Raw genomic sequence first — 23,885 nt, 5'->3', positions numbered from 1 at the left:
ATTTTAACAAGCTGGTATTTTTTCTTAATTACAGTAGGTACTTTTCTTGTTTAGACAGATTATGTATCCTATTAAATCACATTATGTGAGGATTAGCTATGCATGACATGTAGAATAAATCTCATGTTCACATTGTACTTATTGTTCTCTATTGCAAACAGTTGCATAAAGAGACTTAAAATTATTAAACTGATCTAAGACTGAGAAGAACGTGTGGACACAAACTATTTTTTGTAGTTTTACAAAAAATAGTGGTAATTACATTGTAATGTAAATTAATGTGTAGTATTTGTTTGCAACTAATATAAAAGGGAAAACAAGTAGAGACACACATTAAGGAAATGAAACAATCACAACTCCAGTCACATTTAGATTAAAATAGTATTATTATTAATGGTACTTGTCAAACATACAAAAGTTGTTCTGCAATGAATCAAGAAATGCATTACAAATATAATAAAAGCACATTCCACATACTGTATGTGTCAGTCCCATTCTTGACTGACAAGTTCTTTCCAGTTGGATTGTGTTTATGGAATGTAGAACTGAGCATAACATTAAAAACAGGCATATACACACAGTACACAATCAACAAAGGGATATGTACTACATTGCATAATTCCAATAAAACATTTAAACACTTCCTTCTATTCTGGCATAAGAAACTGAACGATCAAAAGACAAAAATACATGCCAGAACAACACCTCTGCTGCAAATATGCAAAACAACTAAAGGCAGTAAATCCCCCCCCCCCCTCCAAAAAAATAAAAAAATAAAAAATCCAAAGCAGCTTTTTTTTCTTTTCTTGTCTTGAGGCATGTCCAGTTTCTCTCCCATTGGTTAATGACAACTAGCGGCTTTCCCACAATATGCAGCACAATGGAACGAATGGTTGTACCGCGCATGGAGAGACACTCTCACTGACGCCTAGAACAGGAAGGATGGGGAGCTACAGACCAACGAGAAACAGTGTATGTGTGCAAGCCGCTAATTTATACATGGCATCACAGAAATTGTCAGTCTTGCTTTCTGAAAATTATGGTGCCACACATTTTTTAACATTATATTTACATGAAATTCAGTACTTCTCATCTCCAACATGTATTTGTTCTCAAGGCCTTACAATAGGCCGCTGGTCATGCCTGTGAAAACTAGTAGGCTAGCCAGGGTCCACAAAGCATTTTTTCAGGCAAAGTTACAATGACAACTTCTGATTTTGGGTTTATTAAAAAATAAATCTTTGGCAACTTTAAGAGCAATGCTGTCCCAGAGTCATAAGACTATAAATATGACTCATGGCAGATTTGGATGGCAGATTTATTTGTGTAGCATTGGACTGGAAGAAACTGCACTGTATATTGTAGGTAGGTGCTTTTTGGCAAGACCGCAGATTCTACTTCTACTTCACTCCACATTTCTCTCCTGTCAAGATGGGCCATAACATCCTGAGCATTGACCAGCACCATGAATTGGATTTCTGTTTCAAACTACTTTCTTTTTAAGCGAGTGTTTGACCTTTGCCAAGTTGTTGCGGCACAACGGTATCCTTCCCCAAACTATAAACGTGCTCCAAATAAATACTGCAGTGTATGAGTATTCGAGTTGTGGCATGAATTTGGCAAAGTGCAGCACCATGGATGCAGGTGGGAGGCTTAGCCACATCCTGAAGCACTGAGAGCAAGCACCAATTCCAGTTTCAAATTCTTCATCTCATTGTAAGGACACCTATATTCATTTTTTGCAGCCTCTATTTAATACAACTGCAATAAGGTCTGTTCTTAGCTGCATGCCACTGTTACTTTTGTCCATTTCTATGCATGTGCTTCTGCATTCATTTCAGCTATATAAGCCCTCCTTGACCAATTACTCTAAAGGTAAGCACAGACTGTAGAGATGGTGCAGTCTGGAACTGTTAGGCTGTGGATGGCTTTGCCTGAGTTACCTCTGGCAAGTCTCTTAAGGGCCTCTGAACATTGGGGTGGGCTTGGTACACTCTGGAAGATGGCAGTGTGACTGTTGATGCTTTAGGAAGTCCCAGAGAAGCAGCATGAGCTGAAACAGGCATTTCCTTGGTAGAAACTGGGACAAGCTTCTGTCTCCAGCTTAAAGAAACGCAGGAGGAACATCAGGAGAATGACACCTGAACTACACCTGGCCCCTCCTTACGGATAAATAAATAAATAAATAGCAGTGCCGAGACGGACACTTCTTCAGTCTACGCACAACAAAATACTTTGGCTATAGGATGCAGTGTGCAATTTTGAGGTTACCATTGGCTAGCGAGAGACTCACCACTCTGAGGTGCAATGCTGCAAACTTCATACAACCAATAAGGCACCAAAATTCAGAAGGGGAGGCGAGGGCTAATTCACCTCAGGAGTAACATCACCAACAAAGGGCCACAGAGACACGAGGCAACACCCAAAGTCTGCATTTGGAAGAGAAGGGAAATTCCCTGGCAGTTACGTACGCTCTAACACGGATGTCTGTGTCACTATTGCTTTGTAATTGGCTCCCTTCTCTGACATCCTGACCAAAACTGTCCTTGACTGAGAGGAAGTTGGCCGGTGCGGGTTCCCCTTGGTGGGGCCCTGTCCCTGGCCCCTGCAGCGGTCAGTAGTGGCCGTAGCCCAGGCCTGCGGGCACCCCCATACCCAGCCCCAGGCTCTCGTGCAGCGCCCGCAGCTGCTCCTCTCCCAGGCGGATCTTATCCTCCAGTTGGCGCTGCTCCACCAGCAGGGCAGCCTTCATCTTGACGTAATGACTGTAATCGCGCAGCTGTTCGGGGGTCAGGCAGCGGCCCAGCACCCTGCAGACGGCCTGCTCACGCCGGTCCACATGCTCCTTCAGCTCCTGAGCCTCGCCCAGCTGGCCCTGCAGCAACTTCTTCTTCTCCAGCAGGGGGAGCTGTGGAGGCAAGCAGGGGAAACAGTCACAATGTAGGACTGAATGGGTAGATTTTTCTGGGTAGAATAGGGTTTATTTTTGTATATTTCGAAGTACAAACAGCAGAGGAGGGAATGAAACAAACAAGAGGAAGATAAAGAAGAGGATGACAAGGAAGAGAAAAATGGAATAATTATCCACAAAGGAAGATCTCACCGCATGTCATATTTAATATTTAAGCTGTTTTAACCTATCTGTTGGTCAGCACACCGTACATCTGTTATTATTATTTTCCCCTTGTTTTATTGTCAGAATCCCAAATGTATACAAATGTAATGTAATGTATTAGTGCTGTGACTTGTATTTTAATAATTTTTTTGCCCAGGGACCACAGATGAAAATTAGCTACAGAGCTAACTCTGGTGCATCAATCGTCATGGGTAAAGTAAAGTAGATAAAGTTAAGTAGGTGCAGAGGTGGAAAACCCAGGGGTCAGAAAGTAAGAGTCCTGCTATAGGTGTCTTCTTCCACCAAAGTCAGCTGATTTCACCAATTTGTTATGTCTGTCCTATACATACATCTTGGCTGAAGAATTGTGCAAATTAGCAAATTCAGGTGATTGGAACCAAATACTGGGGAGGACTTTCAATTTCTGAACCTGGTTTTTCCACCTGACCCTGAAAGACAGAGAGGAGACCACCTCCCCTCTCACTCACCCGCTCGTGATGGGCCGACTCATCGCCAAGGCACTCCAGGGCGCTCTCCACACGCAGTAGCCTGCCCGACAGGGACAGCAGCAGGCTCACAACCTTGTCCAGGTCTCCGATGAACATGCGGAACTTGTCCACCTCGTTGGGCTTGCAGACAGCCAAGACCAGGGTTTCCACCTCTTCTCCCAGCTGGGCGTTGGCCCTGATGTCCTCCTGCAGGCCCCGCTGGGCCTCCCGCAGCACGCCCAGCTTCTTCCGCAGGCTCTCCATCAGCTGCCGCTGTCGCAGAGCCAATCAGATTGTGACAATCGTGTCTACACTGTAACTAATGGTGCTTTTAGCTATCCTAGTTCTTTGCACTTGGATTGCAATAAATGCAATAAATACCATGCCAAAAAAACATACCATAACTTAAGTTGGGGGCAGCCTGCAGTCTAGTGGCTAATATACATGACTGGGACCTGGAAGGTTGGTGGTTCAAGCCCTGGCGTAGCCATGATACGATATGCCCAGCTGTTGAGCAAGGCTCTTAACCCCGCATTGCTCCAGGGGGGATTGTCCCCTGCGTAGTCTACGGTTGATGAAGTTGCTTTGGATAAAAGCTTCAGCTAAATAACTTGTAATGTAAATTAGCTTTACAATTGCTGCCTCCTTCCTCTCTGCTAAAATGGTCACAAATAATAATAAATAGTGCCACTGTTACTGATACTAATGCTGATGGCAGTTCCACACTGTATTTTTGCAAGGCCTGACATTACCTTGTAGCAAAGCTCCTCATCGTCATCTCTGGAGTTCATCCCTGGAAGTTCCTTTATCTTGTTCAGCAGCTGAGCCTTCGTAGCAGTGCTGTTACAGTAGGACCCTTGGCCTTGTGTCCTAGAGGACCCCTGTCTGGAGCGCCTGCAGAGACCAGAGAGACCAGAGTACAGATGTGCTGAGGCCTGTGGGCTTATATTAACCCTTTAAGGTGTAAGATCACAAACATGACTAGAATGGTTTTAACTGGACTTTCTAGCGCTGACGTAACAATCACTACTGTTAACTGAAAGTAAAGGAATTCTATAACACTGACTTAGAATTTTTAAGAAAAGATAAACGTTTCAAAAAACCTACTCTTCAAAGGGTTGAACACAAATATTGAATCCATGGTCCTGGGTACAAATAACAATCATCGGACTTTATGATGAAATAGAGCTGACTGCAGTATTATTCTGCAGTCAGATGCCAAAAAAATGTCTCACCGCTCCAGAGTGTCGACAGTGAGCTCTAAGACATTGTGGCCACCCCTCCACGTCTCCCCACCCGCCTCTCCCTCTGCGCTGTGGGGAAAGAGCTCTTCCATAAGGTCAGCCCTTGCCCTGGACCCAGAATTCTCCACCAGGAGAGGGTCCACCAAGGAGCCTCGAGGGGTTCTGGTCATGGCTGCGGGAGCGGCCTCCACCTCGGGGAGGGTGTCTATATCCGTCTCCAGGACCGTCACGGGCCGGGCGAAACACTGCGTTTCTGTCCCCATGGGCTCCTCCACTGCTCCGTCCCGGAATTCGTCGATGTCCGTCTCAAATGGCCCGTTGGTCACCTCAAATGCTGTCCGCTGCTCTGGGTCCTTACGGTACAGCTCCTGCTGCTGCTTGTAGCTAACGGAGAAGTACGACCGTGGCAAGAGTGCCCCCATGTGGGAGCTGCTGTCCGCTGAGGGGGCCGCAGAGCTATGTTGGGCACCATTTGCGGGGTTCTGGGTCTCCCACTCCGCAGCGCCTCGTTTTGTCAGGGGGGCGGGCTTCAGCACAGCCGGTCTGCCTTGCGCAGGGGCAGCATCTGGGTCAGTCAGTCTGGAACACAGCAAGTACACAAACACACAACATGAGCTCATTAAGTCCTAAAAAAATTGTGAGAGTAAAGTGACTGACACCAGACCTGGGTAAAATACACAATAGTTTTGGATTCAAATACTTTTCTATGCTTTACTGCGCTTGTCAGGTGTATTGGTATCTATGAAATAGCCTCAGAAAGTGCAAACCCCACCTTCTGGTCTTCTTGGTTGGCTCAATTGCACCAGGCTAGATCAACTGGGTTAAGTATTTTAATTACAAATAATTACACATTTGACCCAGGTATGAATGACATGCTCCACTCTAGAGTACAAAGGGAAGCACCCTAAGGACTACTCACATTCTGTAGGGCTCAGACGGGGGAGCTGTGGGAGGAGCATGGTGTTGGTGTGGCAGGTCATATTCTTGTAGGGGCGGGGCCACAGGTCTGAAGCCTCTGTGCAGGAAGGCGGGGCTGCGCTCTGGGAGGCTCTCGGGCTCCAGCCTCGGGGGCTCTTGCCTTGGGGGCAGGCTGTGGGAGCGGGGGCGGGTCAGTTCAGCGACATAGAGGTGGTGCGAGGAGCCCTCAGGGTGCTGAGGGGCGGGGACGTCCTTGGGTGGGGAGGGAGTAGCAGAGGAAAGGAGGTTCTGGTAAGATAAGGAGAGGAGGTTGTGGTGTGACGCCCTTCTGCGGTGGAACTGCTCCCAATTTGGAGGTGGCGGCCGAGGGGGAGCCTTTTTTCGTGGCGTGCTGGCAGTCTCCTCCAGCTCGCTCAGTGCAGGGGCTGTAAACGCTGCGACACGTGTGCACAGCCGCTGAGAGTCCAGGCGGATGTCACTCTCCGACAAGGCCCGTCCACGCTGGGGATACTGCGTTGCAGGAGGCTCCTCTACACTACATGTAGACAGCATTAAATTGCCCATTCGACATCCCTGCTGCGCAGCGCCCTCTACTGTCTGGAGGTCTCTTCTGCACCATGTATAGTCCCTGTATGCAGGAAATGAGGACGAAATAAAGTTTTTTGCTATAGCCTTGCAGCATGGGAAATAGTTTAAACATCAAAGAACCTCTGCACTCATATGCCAGATGCAAAATTGGAGCAGTAGAGCTAATTCTCAGCTTTAGGATGCTATTAAAATCAAGTCATAAAAGGGAACGGCTGCCCATGAAACTTTCAGCCTTTTCAAATTACCCTAAATGATCAATCATACAGTGCTGAATGGCAAATTATTAAATTAGCCTCTGGGAAACTATTTGTATATTTTCGGGAGCCAAATGTTAAGTGGCTTACCTCTCAGTCAGACTGAACTTCCTGTTGAGTTTTGTTTGTTCCCTCTCCCTCACAGGATATGCCTGCAGAAGAGATTTGCCAAGTTTCACAAGAGAAAAACACAGAGGACAGTGTAGATGCATGTCCCAACTATGGCAACTGGATGGAGGGGAAAAACTATGTGAATGGATTCAAAGGTTTATAAGGCTGCAAATTTTGGACACCTACACGAAAAAAAAAAAAAACACATTTTAAAATGGTTCCAAATGCTGGGTAAAGGGGAAAAAATGGATGCTAATGCAAGATTCAGTACAATACATACTCTATGTCATTTCAATGTAGTGAGCCAGTTCAGGAACCCTTTGATATTCCTTTCAATACTCAGTATTTTTGTCTTTGGTTTTTTTACTTTTACTATGTTTTGCACATCTGGTAATATGACACAGGAACTGGATTCTATAGTAGATATAAAACAAGTACCCAATGGTTATCATCCTGGGACTCAACCAAGGGCCTTCATTTGAAAACTACTGAAGCAAAGAATAATGGGGTTTTGGCCCAATGGCAAATGGCCAGGAAAAATACCTAAAATCAGCTATGTAAAGTTACACCAGCAATCTCACAGGGATCGTGTTACACACGAAACAACATCTTGAACACGTGAACTTTTTTTCTTAGTTAAACAAACCTATTTGGAATATTACAAATGAGTACAGTCGCTGTGACTTGATACATCTCTGTTGTCAAAACACTTTGGAGAGTGTGATTAATTCTCAGTTTGGGATGACTTATTAAAATGTAGGCGAGCTGTGGTCCCTCTGGAACTGAATGAATGAGGCATATTTTACAGTGAAACCAGTGCTGTTTACGAGTTGATTTAAGTATGAAAACTATGCTTGAGTCATACAGAGAGTGAGGGTGAAACACCTCAGTTTCCCAACATGCTAGGAGTGAGAGACACAGCTGCACAAGGCTGGATAAGCTTTTCTTGGCTTGCAGTAGAGACTGCATAGTGCTGAAGCTTGCGTGCCTTTCCGAATAGGAACACCCAGGAACACACCCCTGGTCTCTGATCCATAAAATCCAGTCATGTCCCTTGCCAAAATTCCGGCCAGGGACCCCTGTTAATCTTTAATCCAAGCCGTATGAGGTTTAATCTGTAGGTTTTGTGAGAGTCTTGGGGGTTGGCTGTGCCTGCGTGTGTGTGCGGGTGTGCATCACTTACATCGGTTGGGGTGCGGCTCCTCTGCTCGCGTCCCAGGCGTGAATGCTGGCTCTCCTGGGGGGCAGGGACAGTTACCGGAGCGACGGGGTGAAAAGCAGAGAGGGGGACATGGTCAACATGCCGCTCATAGGGATACTGGGAGCGGTTGGGGGCTCCACTGTGCGAGTCTGTTGAGGGCCGCTTCTGTGGCTCGGGGTCCCCCCTCCCCTGGACAGCACTGCTCACGCTCGGCCTCCTGGGCTCCACAGGGCTGCGGGCGGTAACATCCTGTCGAGCGCACCCCTGGTAGGAGTACCTCCTGCGCCCTGGCTCTAACGTGGCCGTTTGCGTATGAGCAGGGCCAGGATGTTTCCCATGCCTCTCTGGCCTCTGGCGGCGGCTCATCAGGCCCGGGAGGTTTGACACAGACATACTCCTGCTGGTCTCCTCAAAGAACTTCCTGCGGTCAGCGAAAGGAAGTATGTCGCACTCATCCAGTCTGGAGAAGCGTGACACGGTCGCAGAGGGCCTGCCTGGCTGAGCCAGCGTCGCTGAGGACCCTGCTCCCACCCTCAGACTCCGCTTTTCCAACTCTACCTCCAGCTGCAGCTTGTGCTCCGGAGTCCAGCGCCAGCGTCTGGCTTTCCCTGTGGGGCCTGGCTCCTCATCAGCCTGGCCCCTGCTCGGATCACAGCCCTCAGGACCCCGTGCGTTGTCCTGGTCCCTCCTTGAGTGGACTGCTGGGGTGGACGGGTGGAGCTGGGGCGTTGAGTTTGAGACCAGCCTGTTGAGAGGGCCAGGGGCATTGGGGGATGGGGCCCTGTAGCTGAGGGTTTGGGAAGACTGGGAAGGAGAAGCGAGGCGGATTTGGGCTTCTGGAACAGCCTCGCCCCCTTCTTCTTCCTCCAGGGTGTCGTCGTTGTGAAGCAGGCTGCTGCCGCCCGTGCTCCTCTGCAGCTGGGCCTTCTTACGCTGGATCTCGTTGCGCAGGTTTGTGGCGAATCGTTCGCTGCGCCGCCGCGACTTAGAGGAGCGGTGCTGGCGGGTGGAGCCGGGCTTGGGCAGTGGCTTTGGGGCCTCCTCTCCTCCCCCTCGCGCCTCCTCCAGCAGGGTGTCCATGCTGGCCGCCCCGCTGAGGCCCCCAAACACCCCCGGGAGGGCCGTGGGGTCGGGAGCAGTGCCAGAGGGTGGGTGAACTGTCGGAGGGTCCCCAGGCACGCTGACCGAGCGGCCCCAGGATCGAGGGACATGGGACAGGGTGGGGATGGGCCCTGGGTTGTCTGTCTGCACCTGGGGCTCCTCTGCCTCCAAGGCAGCCACCGACCCAGGGGTGGAGCACCTACTCCCGCCCCACCTCCCTGGGGAGGCCTCGCTGGCATCTGGGCTCTCTGGCTTCTCTGTGGACCGGGGCGGAGATTTGGGCCACTGACCGCAGGCAGACGGGGTGCTCTCGGCTCGACCGTTAGACATCTCCATGAGGCGGAGCTGGGCCGAGAGGAGCTTCTCAGGAGCGCTGTGCCTGTGGCCTCCCACCGCATGCTTGTTCTCAGGAGGTGGGAGTGTGTGACTCGTGTGTTCCACATTACTCCTCCGGCCAGGGGAGTTCTGGGGAGGAGAGGGGCTGGAGGCCGGGGAGGTTCTCTCGGGGACAGTAAGATTGGCAACTGGGACTTCCTCCTTGTGATCTCTAGCTCGGTTGCAGTCGCGGCAGGGTTCCAGCTGAGAGCTGAGCATGTAGTACTGATCAGTCCTGTTCCCCCTGCTGACCACATCCCCCCGAGCCTCGCAGGGACACCCCCTCTCGCTCTGGCCTGGGGTCTTGAGCGGGTCCTCTGCCCGACAGCTCGACAGGCTCAGGATATCTACGGGAGCAGAGGTGCAGCGCTTGTCCGGGCGACCTCGTGTGGCTCTGAAGCTGTCCCTGCGTGCAGGAGGCTGGGGTGGACCTCCACCTCCGCCCCGCTCCCCCTCGTAGGCATAGGAGGATGGCCTGACCTGGGCCTCGGGCAGCCGGGAGAGGGAGTGAGACTTCACGCCGGCCTCCTCGGCAGAGAGAGTGCACCTGCCCAGGCCGTGCAGCAGGTTGTCCATGGAGCAGGCCTCGTCTGGCCGCAGGGACACCGTATAGTCGGAGGTGTTGGAGCTGGCCGAGAAGGAGCTGTAGGCCGAGTCCCTCTTGTTGTTGAAGATGGCGGGGTCTACGGGGGACAGCTGGCTCTCGTAGTAGCCTTGGCTGGGAGGGTCCAGGCTCTCCATGCTGCCCAGGGAGCTGCTGCGGTCAGTGCTGCAGTGTCGGGACAGCTGGTTCCACTGCATGGACAGGTCACTGAGCGGAAGGGAGACAGCACACAGCCGTTAGTACAGAGGCAAAGAACCCGCCTATGTTTGAGGGCTTTGTACACATAAAATGCAGAAAGAGGCTAAAGCATGTTGGACTGTGATCATCCTTCACTGCCTATATCATGTTTCTGACAAAAACAAAAACATTCCTGAGATAATAGGTTTCACATTTTAAGAAATACTTTATATAGCGAACCTTAAATGACATGAACTTCTCTGTTTCTCACAGAAAAGCTGTTTTATATAAAACGGTGGTTAGGTTATTACATTTGGCTTGTCAACTGCTCTTCATCGTCAGTAAAGTACAACCTTTCATTTTGCATGTACGTTATACTAAAAAATATATAGCTGCTACTAAACATGCTACTAAACATATTATATTTACATACAAGCGTATACCAACACAATAATTACTACATCTATTAAAACACTTTCAGCCCATGTTGTGATATAAAATGCAGAAACATGTAATGCTACTGCAATTATTGCAAAGATTTCTACTAAAGATTTACCAGAACAGTCAACATATAATCTCTATGTATGTATATATATATATATATATATATATATGTATATATATATGTGTGTGGGTGTGTGTGTGTGTGTAGAGAGAGAGAGAGAATTTCTCATTAAATCACAACTTATATAAAAAATATATAACTTACTGCCTTGTTTTTATTAATGATTTGCAGGAAAATATATTATTTGCTTAGATTTAAATATAAGAAATACAAAATACGTAGGATACACACACAATCATTCAAGAAGAACTTTGGAAAATAGTTTGAACTTGTGATCTAGCTTTGTATGTTCAGTTAAAACTGAAGTAATTTCAGAGAAAACCTACAGTTTATTTCTGTATATTTAATAGCTAGCAATCATTTGCAAAATAAATAACCAATCGTCAAGATTAAGCTGTAAAAAACATTCCTGAACAACCTTCACCTTGTACTGTAAGTTTAGTCAATTGTATTGCCTGCTTTTCTCAATTTAGTAACAAGGATTAATGTTCAAAAATAACCTTCTAAGACATTCCATAGTACTCAACTGAAAAGAACAGTTGGCATTTTGTTGAAAACAGCCTTTAAATAAAACATATTGTGTTTATCCAGGTCCTTTTATTTGTCTGTAGAAAAAATGTCGTAGTCACATTCTGAAAATAGCGGTGGCATCCCGTGGGGGCACATGTTGTCTTTAGACATGAGGTCATCAGTTTCCTCTTCATTGTTTTCCTCTGGAAACTTGTCAGGGTCTGAAATCCCCCTCTCCCACCCCACAGAGCACTTTGACAGGGCATTCTCACCCTCCGCACCCTGTCCTCTCACCAGTATAGATGTCTGCTAATAAGACTCCACATGAATTGTCATCACAGATTTAAAACTTTAGACTGATACAACGCTTGGAGACCAATTCAAATCCTTTAACGAGTAGCGAAGGGACTGAACTACAACACACACAGTCATTTTACGCATCAGATTTTGCTACAAATGTTGACTTCATAAAGCGCTGATACAGGAGCACCATGCGGACAGGGTTTCAGTCAAAGCTGGCAGGCGGAGTAAAAGTAGGGCATGGCTGGGCCCTGGCTCACCTGTTGTCACCCCCGGAGTGCCACGGTACGCTGAAGGGCACCGGGTGGAGCTGCATGGCAGGAGGAGCGTCTGGGGCTGCAGTGCTGGAGGGCTCCGACAGCTTCGCCAGATGCCACGAGTGAGGCCTGATAACGGGAACACTCCGCCTGTAGGAAGCAGAGATACAGTACAGGGGAGTGAGATCACACAGAGACACACAGTACAGGTGAGCGAGATCACAGAGACACACAGTACAGGTGAGTGAGATCACAGAGACACACAGTACAGGTGAGTGAGATCACAGAGACACAGTACAGGTGAGTGAGATCACAGAGACACACAGTACAGGTGAGTGAGATCACAGCGACACAGTACAGGTGAGTGAGATCACAGAGACACAGTACAGGTGAGTGAGATCACAGAGACGCAGTACAGGTTAGATCATTGAGTTTGAGAAACATAGTACAGGAGTGACATGACAACGGAACCAACACCTTAACAGCCACATAGGACCCCAAAACATTCCATTCCAAACATGGCTCCAACCAGAATCCCTTACGGTGTAGGTGACTCAGTTGATCACATAGAGATTGCCACACTTTCCCACAGCAACGGCTACAGGCCTCTCTGCTTGTTTGAGTCACCAGGCACCAGATGGAGAATAGCCTTCCCAGAGTTATGAATCAATTGTTATTCTACTATTAATAACTGCTGAGAGTTCCTGTCTGAGCACCAGGAGGGGAAAATCAAACACGATAAAGACGTCTGAGTAAAGTCTCGTGAAAGAATGTGGATCTAGCGGAGAATGACCAAAGTATGCATTTTTCTGTTTACAAAGTAGCTAATAAACCCAGTGCAAAAGTAAACTAAACCTAATCTGAAGCACTGATTTATTTCTCGATTGACTGTTCCATAACAATGAGTTTCATGTCCGTGGGAAAGCAAATTAGATTAGATAGAAGAGAGTATAACTGAGATTACATGCACAAAGCTGCACACAAATTCAGCTTGCACTGTTGAAATATTGTATTTAACCAAAATAATTATGCAAGTGAATACAGAGTACTATAAATATGCTAATGCCAGAATCCATTTACATAGCATAACTGTAGCACAAGCAACGTCATTATTCTGATTCCCACCAGCTCCTGAGGAAATACATATAATTAGTAAGTGAAATGAGTTCCATCTGATTCATCAAAAATATAAACTTTGGAGAAATGAAATCAGTTTCACAAGAAACAAGTTTTGTCATTATATTTATGTCTTGATTTCACAGACAAGCTAAAGAAAAAGAAGACCATCATTCATGGTTAATGGCTACTTGCAAAAGCAAACACAAGAAGAGGAAGTTCACACGATTAATTGGGCAAAAAAACAAAGCAGACCAATTGCTTTTATAGTTTGTGGCTGAAGTTCAAAAGTAGCTTTCCAGACTCTGTTATTCTCTCTACACCCTGCTGAGCAGCTATGGTATATAAAAGGACATGTTACCAGCATGAGAGTTGAGAAGTTACAGCACCGCAGTCAAGTACTTACTATGTGCCGATGATGTCCTCATACAATCACAAAGCTGACAAACAAGAGGAGGCTGTGCAGACAAAGTAGGGCAAGATAACGTGTGCCCAAAATCGTTTTCCCGTGACCTGGCTTCTTATTCCATGAATCGGCAGTAACATCCAATCTTTACTGGACCCACAGAGGAGGTTGGAAAAAGTGGTCAGTGCTTTGAGTCCGGATAAGCCTGGTAGTCCCTAGTGGAACCAACCACTTCACAATATGGAGTTCAATATGCAAGTAGTTATAGAGGCAAGCATCTCCAAAGGGCTTCTGTTTCAAACTCTACAAGACATCCCAGAAGGCTAAAAATACAGATTCTGAAAAAGAATACGAAATGAGTTTTTTCCCACACTGCTCTATCCTAAAGTGCCAGACGTTTAGAGACAGCCAATCTCTGTCCTTCTGGAACAAAGGGGAATTGAACCGCTGCAGTGTCCACAGAAAATAGTTGCAACTGTCCGACTTAACCGGCCCTGGATTCCTATCAGATCGCCACAGCGCAAAAATGAACAGGACCCCCCCCACTCTAGAGAAATCCAAACGCCCTGCTTTCTACCTCCCACTCTCCCCTCGCTCTCCTTCTCTAATGATATTATAAGGCAGGAAGCCGGGCTCAGACAGAAAGGAAACTATGTTCGGAGAAGATAAAGGCTAAGCTGCTGCAAAAATAATACCCCGGCTTCTTTTTATTATTGTTTGAATAACAAAAAATGTGAAGTCGCTTCCTTTCTCTCAGAAAGCTGTCAGATTTGGCCAAAGCGGTGACCAAGAGTGAGGAGTGTTTCGGTGGCGCCCTGCCACCCAAATGTTTTTTTGCCCTTTTCTTAATGTTGATAGCACAACAATGGGACTTAATGGTGGTAACTGCACCCACTCCTTAATCGGTACTGTTGAAAAGAGTGCTATTTTGGCTGGTTTTAAACATGTCTGCGTAATGTAGGGCAGGTTATATACCCCCATGACCAAAGTCAACAATAATGATGCCAACCATTTGAGGAAAAGGAGGAGTACAAAGGGAAGGAAGAAAGGAGGAAAAAGGTGAATGAGAGAAGGAAGAGGATAATGAAGGTGTGTATAGGAGGGAAGATGACAAAGGAGGAATGAAAGGAAGGAACCAGAAGGGAGGAGAAAAGAATCCATCCAAAATTCGAACTCAGACACATCCCAGTTGCCTTTTCGCAATGACATAATTCAGAAGCAAAGCAACGCAATATGCATGACGAGTGCTCAAAATCTTAGCTGGGGGTTTAGTATGGAGCACTGTTTTACATAATGAACCATGACTGTTCTATGAAACGGAAACCAGATTCATCCCCGATTTCACACTACGCCCTATGACCTCTCAGTCTCTCCCCTTCACCACCTCCCTGGTGAGAGATCATTTCCAGCCACTGTATAAATCTGAGCGCCTGCTAATGCTTTCTCTCCACAGGTGGCGGGAGGGAGGAAGAGCCTCCCAGGGCTAACGGGATGAGGTCAGAGCCCGTGTCGGCCTCCAGCTCTCTGAGAGTCGTTTACTGACGTAACAATGGCGCAGCCAGGCCCAATGCAGTTTTGCATCGCCTTAGGTTCCATTTCCACGAGTCATACCAGGCTCCCAAATGCCTGACATTAGCTTGTAATTATAAAAGCCTTTCCAGAAAGCCACAGTCTTCAAGTCGGACTTGGTAATGTGTGTTCTAAGAGGTGTGCTGTCCCGTTCTTCCCTGGTCCGTTGACACTTATCAATGTGGAAAGAACTTTTAGATAATTTAGGGGAAAAACTCATGAAAGCATGACACACTGGGGCTACTGGGACAGTCTGAACTGGGTTAAATCCAGCACCACACAATGCGAAAATAATTAGATAAACAGTGTAATTAGTCAAGCCACATCTATTTCCTGCAGGTTGAGGTTATAGCAGCTGGACAGGGAGTGAGAGGGGGAGGGTGGGAGGTTGGAGAAGGGGCTGGAGCGTCGGTCGGGGTGTGACGATGCTTCTCATACTGCACCTTCCTGTGGAAGAGGAGGAGGTTAACTGGTCCCTTCCAAGAGCAAGCCACCAACAACTCCCCAGCTGCAATCAGGTTTGTTTGTGTTGGGCACCCGCTTCCCGCAAACAACCCGAACACTGCACTGCTGCATTCCAGCTAATCAAGAAGGCGAGACTGGGCCATTAGCTCTAACCGTCCAGGAAGGGTGAAGCCCAGTACGACTTCCCAGCACAATGCCCTGTTTGTTGTTTTGGGTTTGGAGAGCTTCTCTTTTTGTCCGAGTGAGGAATGCGCAAGAACTCGCCACGTCGACAAACAGCCTTTTAGGCACGCTGGAAACCCCCCCCTCCTCCACCACCCGCCTGCCTGTGCCGCCGCCCCCCCCCCCCCCCCCCCTTGAGGACACTGGCAGAGAAGTCACCACAGGCAACAGAAGGGCTGCTTGTTCGCCCTAGAAAGAGGCATGCTCTCCGTTTTTCACAGATCAAGGTACAATCCCAAGTAAAGAAGTAGTAGGCAGGCCCAATGTGTATGCTGCAAATCAAATCTTTTGCGAACAAAATATTTCTTGCTATAAAATTAATCATTTAAAATTTGGATATAATAGGCATAGTCTTCTCAGTATATTCTTACTACATGGAAAGAGGCAAAAAAAGATTATAAGGCATTAGAAAATGGATCGAAAACACAGACCTAATCCATGCATTTTGCTGTTCCCCAAACAATTTAACCACCACCAAATCAATTTACTTCACGAGAGGTTTCTTTCTACAGAAGGATTCAGGCTTTAGCATTGCATTAGCCCACAATGATAATGCTCTTGTTATCTAACTGAAGTAACTGTTGCCAATTACAGCTGCTCCAGTGAGAAACAGTACTTCAATTTATTTCAAAGGATAATGAATGGTCACTATAGCTTGCTTTACAGCAATATTCTTTTCCTAAAAATCACATATAGGACATTTTATCTTAAAGCAAAAAGAAATATGCCTGTGTTAGCTCAATGAGTGGTCTATAGAGTGAAAAGCAGCAGCTGATATCACATTGTTATTGCTTCACAGTGTATGTTCTTGCTCAAAACCAAAACCATCAATGCACCTATACTAGCTATTATAAAGCTGCCAGGCCATCAGAAACTTATGTAAATATATACAACATTCTTCATTGTACAACTGAATACATTGAACAAAAGTGAAATATGAAAAAACCTCCAAAAATTTAACTAACCTTTTAAAAATTAGAGGTCCAAAATATCACGGGTTCCTACACTGGTAAAGCCCCCTAGTATTTTACTAATCCTCATTTTCATAACATACTGCATGATTTTTTTCTTAGGCAAGAAAATATGTTTGGGATTAAATTTGGGATTACATATAGTATATTATGCAATATCACATTGCTGTCAATCAGCAAGACAGTCATTATACCAGAGCATTGTTGACAGTGACCAATGGAGTCACTATTGCACCATGAGATGGCCTGCGTATCGAACCAGCCAAACTTGCACCACCCTAACATACTTCTGGCTACAGCTGGTATCGGCAAGACTAATCAAGTAATCAAATATAATCAGTGCTGATCTGGATTTGACATCTATCTATAATATGGTGAGACATCTACTTTTGATATTGTTGAAAATGACTTGTTCAAGAGAATGGTTTGTTAGATTTGAGAAATTGTTTTGTACCCTATAAATGAAAGTCAGTTCATTTAATTTGTATTCCTAATTTGTTGGCTGCACAAAAGAACAAAAATATATGAAGGAAATTGGGTTATTTATACATACAGTGCAGTCTGAAGTATTGGACAGTGGTACAATTTCTGTTCTTTTGGCTCTGTACTCCAGCATGAGATTTAAAAGTAATTAATTCATTATGAAGTAATTGCAGACTGTCACCATTTATTTCTAGTCACTAGTCACCTTCAAAAAAGGATGGCCAGGTTACAGTTTGCTAAGAAGTACCAAAATGTGCCTGCAGAGTTCTGGAAAATAGTCTTGTGGGCAGAAGAGACAAAGATTGACTTGAATCAGAGTGATGGCAAGAGCAAAGTGTGGAGGCTAACATGAACTGCCCAAGAACCTAAGCACCCCCTTCATCTGTGAAATATGGTGGTGGGGGTTATTGTTTGGGCATGCATGGCTGCCACAGGTACTGGCTAATCTGCCTTCATTGATAATGTAACTGCTGACAGCAACAGTAGAATTAATTCTGAAGTGTAGATAAGTATCCTATCTGCTCAAATGCAATCAATCCTGGTACATTCATACAGTTTTACCCAGTAATGAGATTTAATTGAACTGTAAACCAGCATGAAGACTGAAAAGCTGTAAAATGAGTGGCCAGTGCGTGCCTGGACACACACGCACACACATGTCCATGACAAAAACAAACACAAACAATGCACACACAACAATGCTTAATAACCATGATACATGGCGATGGAACTGGAAATGTTGGTAAAACAGCTATTCCTGGAGAGAACACAGGAAGAGTTAAAGAGGGGAAGGGGCCTGGGAATGTCAGGAATGTCCATTGTTTTGTTTGGAGCAGGAGAGCTTTTGTTTTGCTCTTCATTGGCACAGCAGGAGAATAGCGCGGTTCCCTCTCGTCTCTGTGGTGGGCTGCCCTGGAGAATCGAACCACTTCCTGACTGCAAATAGCCTCAATCTGCAGCCTGTGCCTCTAACGGACTCTGCTTCCCTTACTGGGTACATGGACGGAATTCAAAGCCTCATGCATTCCGGCGTCCAGCACCCATATCAATCCGTCATGTGGGGTACAGTGGAGGGTTTTGTTTTTAAGGAAAAATACAATGAATCCTCAGTAAATTCAACTGCCATTTTTTTCCATTGTCCCATCATTACACATTATTCTCACATCAAATCCATGCTCCATTAAACTCGCTTCCACTGCCATTCAAGCAAAATACATAAATGAAAATACTTTTGAATATTTTTTTCAATACGTCGATGCACCTTCCACATCAAATTTAGCGGGTGAACCTCACTTCCAGGAATTGTGGGATTAATGACTGTCACGATTCACGCAAGTGTTCCCACAAGTTTAACGGTTTGGATGTTTCATACTGTCTGCCAGACTTTAATCATCACATTCCGGATGTAATGAATCAAGCACAGGACATGGTACAGGATGTTTATTTTCACTTGGTGCATTATTGTGCGTTACCGTTCCTGTTCCTACCTCCCTACACCTGGCATAACACTCCTCTTTTATACATCACTCTTTGCCAGGGTTATTCAACGTAATGATCCTCTATCCTACCTACTTACCTACACACATTTGACTTGTGTTTAATTGTAATATCATCAATATCGGCTGTGTATAGTTTAAAGAAAATGTGTTGCTTTTTAAAAAATATACAAGATTGTCAGAGAAATTATTAAATAGCAAATTTTGAGAGATGATATGGAAGTGATTCAAAGCAGACAATGAACTCCCATTAAGAATTATAATTTTTGTGTAGTCTGTATACTCCCCTTGTCCTGAGGGTCAAAAATGACCCGCCTTCACTAAACCCCTAAAATAAAGCAGTGTAATCAAATTTCTATTTTTCAAATCTATTTTGCACGAAGAAACAGCCTATCACTCATCACAAACTTTGTCATCTTGTTTTAAGTTGAAAGAAGATAATTTAGGAGTTTTTTTCTGCTGTTAAACATAGTGGCGGGTCATCAGTAACACGAGGGTAAATCAAGCTTCTAGAACACTTCACTGCCACAGCAATAGTTATAGTACAGAGCAATTTGACACTTCAGCAGTTAATGTATGTATTTTTGCAATAACTAGCCCATAGGCCAATGCATACTCGCCCATTACAATTACTGAAGGAAGATTAGGGAAGATGAGCCAGAAAATGACCAATGCAGGGAAAGGAAAGCAGGGGTCACACCGAGTTCACTAGTGCATGTGTTGTCAGACTAATGACAACGAGGGACACCCAGTAAAGACTATTTTCAAGAGATGCCCAATCTCAAGGGGGGGATTTAGACCCATTCATAATAGTATGTTAGCGGCAAAACTGCTCAGGACTTAACTGAACATGAAGTCAGTGTAAATGGAGTTCTAATCAGAATTGGGACTGCAAACACTAAAGCAGCCAAAGGAAACAATATTTCAATGTATGTGTCTGTTCATACATAAATACTTACAAAGTAATTTGCCAGCAGTGCATTTATTACAACCGTTATGATACCTTCATGAATGCTGCATACACCCCCTAACACCTCATTCCTGCCCTCTCTGCGCCCTTGGTCAAAGCAGACACAATAATCAAAACTTAGTCAAAACAAACCTTTTTTTGTTTTCTTTGATTTGGCTATTTTAACCCACCCACCCAGATCCTGCTGTGTGGTAAATGAACAGGAGTTCAGTTTCTACTGGGTCTGGAAGAACATCTCTGCTGGGCTGTCACAGGAAGAGTGGAGGAAAACAATACTGAGCTAAATAGGACATGTGATCTGATGTCCAAAGAATCTGTGAGAAGTAGTGTGGTGAGGAGAGTGGAAAGGCTGACTAATCACCCTTGGCTGCTCTCCTTACCAGTCACCAAAGAAAATCCATTCATAAAGCAGAAATCAAGAATTGGCTTTGAGTGTCTCCACAGCGACTATATCTGGTTTAATTTCCCATTGTGTAACTCAGGTCTGTGTTCTGGGCCCTGGAAGAATTGTGTTATGAAGTGCAGAAACATTACTACAACATATACAGTGGGCTCAAGAATTATTGGCACCCCTCACCAGCAATGCACAAACAAGGCTTAAAAAAAAAGAATATAATTATAGAGAAAGGTAATACACCAACATGTGCCAAATACTGTACTTTATTAATGTTTCAATGGACACAACCAAAATCATAACAATCATTTAATAAAAAATACATTTGAACAAAATCAAGGTTTCAGAATTATTGGCACCCTTCACCTAGTACTTAGTGCAACCACCTCTGGCAAGGATAACAGCATGGAGTCTCTTCCCGTAATTTTTGACAAGATTAAGGAACACATTTGGAGGGATTTTGGACCATTCCTCTTTGCATATCCTTTCAAGATCCTTCACGTTCTTGGGTTTGTGCTTATCAACTGACCTCTTCAACTCAGCCCACAGGTTTTCGATTGGATTGCGGTCTGGTGACTGAGATGGCCATTGCAGAACGTTGATTTTGTTGTCACGGAACCATTTCTGTGTGGATCTTGAGGTGTGTTTTGGGTCATTGTCTTGTTTGAAAGTCCATCTACGACTAAGTCCCAGACTTCTGGCAGAGGGAACCAGATTTTCAGCCAAAATTGCCTGATACTCGCTGGAATTCATTATGCCATCAATCCTAACCAGTGCCCCTGGACCTCTGGAATTAAAACAGCCCCAAAACATGACTGACCCACCACCATATTTCACTGTGGGTATGAGGTGCTTCTCCTTGTATGCATCTCTGTTCCCACGCCAAACATACCGATGCTGTATCTGACCAAAATGTTCAATTTTGGTCTCATCTGACCAGAGAACCTTGTTCCAGTCATAATGTGAATGACGTTTGGCAAACTCCAAGCGCTTTCTTCTGTGTCTTGTGGTCAGAAAAGGCTTTCTTCTGGCAACCCTTCCAATGAGGCTGTGGTTATGGAGGTGGCGGCTGATGGTGCTTTTTGAAACCTGGTGACCGCAAGATGCCACCAAGGCCTGCAATTCTTTCACTGTGATCCTTGGGGATTTTGTTGCTTCTCTCACCATTCTCCTCAGTATCCTGGGGGCAAGATGCAGTTGCGTCCTCTACCCATGAGATTTTCAACAGTTCCATATCTTTTGAACTTTTTTATAATTTCTCTGACAGTGATCAGTGGTATATTCAATCATTTGTGAATTTTCTTGTAGCCATTACCACGTTTATGAAGGTCTACGACCACCTGCCTGTTTTGAATTGCCAATTCTTTTGTTTTCTTCATGGTGTTGGATGACAAAGGGATATTGCATGTGTGTTACCTCATTTTTATACCCTAGTGAAACAGGAAGTGATGTAATCACTCAATACAGTTCCTTAACACATAGATAAACTTAAATAAGTGGAATTTAATACCTGGTTTAATTTTGGTAGGTGTTATTTACAATAATCTTTAAGGGTGCCAATAATTGTGAAACATTGATTTGGAGGAAATTGATTTTTAATTAAATCAGTAAATGATTTTTGTTGGTTCCATTGAAACATTAATATAGCACAGTATTTATCACATGTTGGTATTTTCTGTCAGGGGTGCCAATAATCTTTGAGCCCACTGTACTGGTATGGATTCTATAGGAAAGTAATAAAACATTGTGGATTTGAAGGAGTGGAGTGGACTGGGACCCACTAGGCATCCCACTGGGAAGCACTGGGAGGTGGAGGGGGGCATGTTTGTCCACCCCCTAGAGCTGCCAAGTGCAGTGACCTGTTTCTTAACACAAATGGTCCGAAGTTCATTCTTGCAATCAGGAGGACAACAGCAGTCTGTCCTTTTAAATTCTGCGGACATACCATCAGAACATGGTTTCTTCGGTCAGTTTTCCCAGGACCTAGAACACAGTGACCACACCCACATTATGACTGCAGTTCTTTCACTATGACCATAAGACAGATTTTAAGGTTTCCACAGTTTTTAATTGGTCACACTCTGGGGGGTTGGTAATATGTGTCTAAGGAATGCAGCAAAACGAAGCACAAGCAGGCTGTGTCAGGTCAGGAAGAGGAAATGCCCCTTTTGCACGCCTTCCCCCAAAGTGTCACAACCTCAAGGAATACATAGACCTCTGTCTTTTCACATAAAAGATAAAGAAACTAGCACAGAATCCACACAAACACAGAAGAAAGCATGGCATGGGGAAAACAGAAGAAACATGACTAATAGTGTAGGCCTTTGATCCCACGAAGATGGGCCTCCCTTCATTCCCTTTAATTGAGCTTAACATAGGCTTAGACCTACTTGTAAAAACTGTGAAAATGAGCAGTGATTAAAAGTTATGAAAAACTGAAATGCATCTTGGCAGATACTGGGCCTGGAAGGACCAGGGAGTCCTGTGTTTCTCCTCTTTCTCCCACACTGGTTACCCAAGGAGTGCCGCTCATGGCAACCATAATTAACGTCATATGAACACATCGTCATATATTCCCTTGAGCTTTACAAGGAACAGTAATGGTTTTTGGGAAGTTGCTAATGCAACCTTTTCCACAGTAAAAATCGACACCCTGGATATTTCTCCCTGCTTGTCTCTTCCACGCAAGTCATGTGGATTTTGGCAGCAGTGCTGGAGAAAGGCCAGCGCTTGAACATTAATGCCGCTGGAGACGCAAGTTCATAGTTCACCAGTGTGCTGATAGAACTGCTTCCTACACAAGTAGAAAGCAAGGGTCAGTGGGTTAATGTGGATTATGCAAAGCCTTGACCGAAGTCCTGCCGTCAGCTGCAAGCCTTATCCAGACCAACACTCGCATTGATCATGACCGCAACACTGAAACTCATGATGGACACAGTCCCTGGCAGTGCTTCTCCTTTAACCCCAGGCCTTCTGACGATCCAGCCCCAGTTCTGAGAAAAAGGGCCAACAGCAGTTGAGACAGACCGCACTGCAAAATTTGTACAAGCCCACCATTTACAGTAGAAACCACAGTTGATAATAACAGTGTTTATGGATATTTCTTCTCTTATTGAGAAGCCACAAAACAATTGGAAGATTTTTTCCATCTTAAACACTCCTAGTTCCCCACTCAACCCACTTCACTATGGCAAGGCCTGCTGGGGGGAAGTCCACCCGGGTCAGGTTCTGCCGTTTCGTCTGTGCTATTAACTTAAGCTGTGACCTTTTCTGGTCTTCAACCTTCCCAAACCCTCGCATGTCACCTCCCTGCTTACTTCCCTCCACTGGCTGCATGTCATGGCTCGCATCTAATTCAAAACAATGGTGCTAGCCTTCCAAGCAGGTAAGGGGTCTGCCCCAGCTTACCTCCAAAAATTCATCAGGCCCTACACCCCTGCCAGACCTCTTCGTTCGGCCTCCACAGGCCGCTTGGCGCCTCCCCCTCTCCGAACTTCCACCTCCCACTCACGATTACTGTCTGTTCTGGCTCCACGGTGGTGGAACGAACTCCCCGTGAAGGTCAGAACAGTAGAATCTCTTTCCATCTTCAAGAGCAAATTGAAGATGCACCTCTTCAAGCTGCACCACTCCCTGTCCCTGCCTACCTCCCTGTAAACCTTAATTGTAATCTTTCTGTGATATTTACTTGTGTATCAGGATGTCTGCGTACTTATCCCTGGTTATGGGTATGCACTTTGCACTTTGTTTGCACATTACATTAATGGCATTTAGCAGACACTCTTATCCAGAGCAACGTACAACAAAGTGACGTACTTGATTAGACTAAGCAGGAGACAATCTTCCCCTGGAGCAATGCAGGGTTAAGGGCCTTGCTCAAGGGCCCAACGGCTGTGCTGATGTTATTGTGGCTACACCGGGGATCGAACTACCGGTAGGGGGGGTTCAAGGGAGGTTGCGGACAGCGGGGTGGGAGACACAGCTG

General features: G+C 45.6%; 1 protein-coding gene across 2 annotated transcripts in view; it reads right to left on the bottom strand.

Annotated features, from left to right (window-relative positions):
* Window positions 1-367: 367 nt before the first annotated feature.
* shroom4 (shroom family member 4) overlaps window positions 368-23,885 on the bottom strand; it is a 44,670-nt gene continuing 21,152 nt past the window's right edge. Inside the window, exons 1-9 of one of the 2 annotated variants that reach the window (XM_061237047.1) lie at window positions 13,331-13,899; window positions 11,812-11,958; window positions 7,902-10,206; window positions 6,698-6,759; window positions 5,767-6,393; window positions 4,839-5,426; window positions 4,356-4,497; window positions 3,604-3,876; window positions 368-2,908 (exon numbers count right to left, since the gene is read on the bottom strand). In XM_061237047.1, coding sequence (XP_061093031.1) covers window positions 2,615-2,908; window positions 3,604-3,876; window positions 4,356-4,497; window positions 4,839-5,426; window positions 5,767-6,393; window positions 6,698-6,759; window positions 7,902-10,206; window positions 11,812-11,867 — 4,347 coding nt within the window. In that variant the 5' untranslated portion in view covers window positions 11,868-11,958; window positions 13,331-13,899 and the 3' untranslated portion in view covers window positions 368-2,614. Of the gene's footprint in view, window positions 2,909-3,603; window positions 3,877-4,355; window positions 4,498-4,838; window positions 5,427-5,766; window positions 6,394-6,697; window positions 6,760-7,901; window positions 10,207-11,811; window positions 11,959-13,330; window positions 13,900-23,885 lie in introns of those variants that run through there. The other variant, XM_061237046.1, reaches the window with a different exon arrangement.

This window comes from Conger conger, chromosome 3, assembly GCF_963514075.1.
Source record: "Conger conger chromosome 3, fConCon1.1, whole genome shotgun sequence".
NCBI classification, from domain to species: domain Eukaryota; kingdom Metazoa; phylum Chordata; class Actinopteri; order Anguilliformes; family Congridae; genus Conger; species Conger conger.
This window is presented reverse-complemented; position numbering and strand designations above follow the sequence as displayed.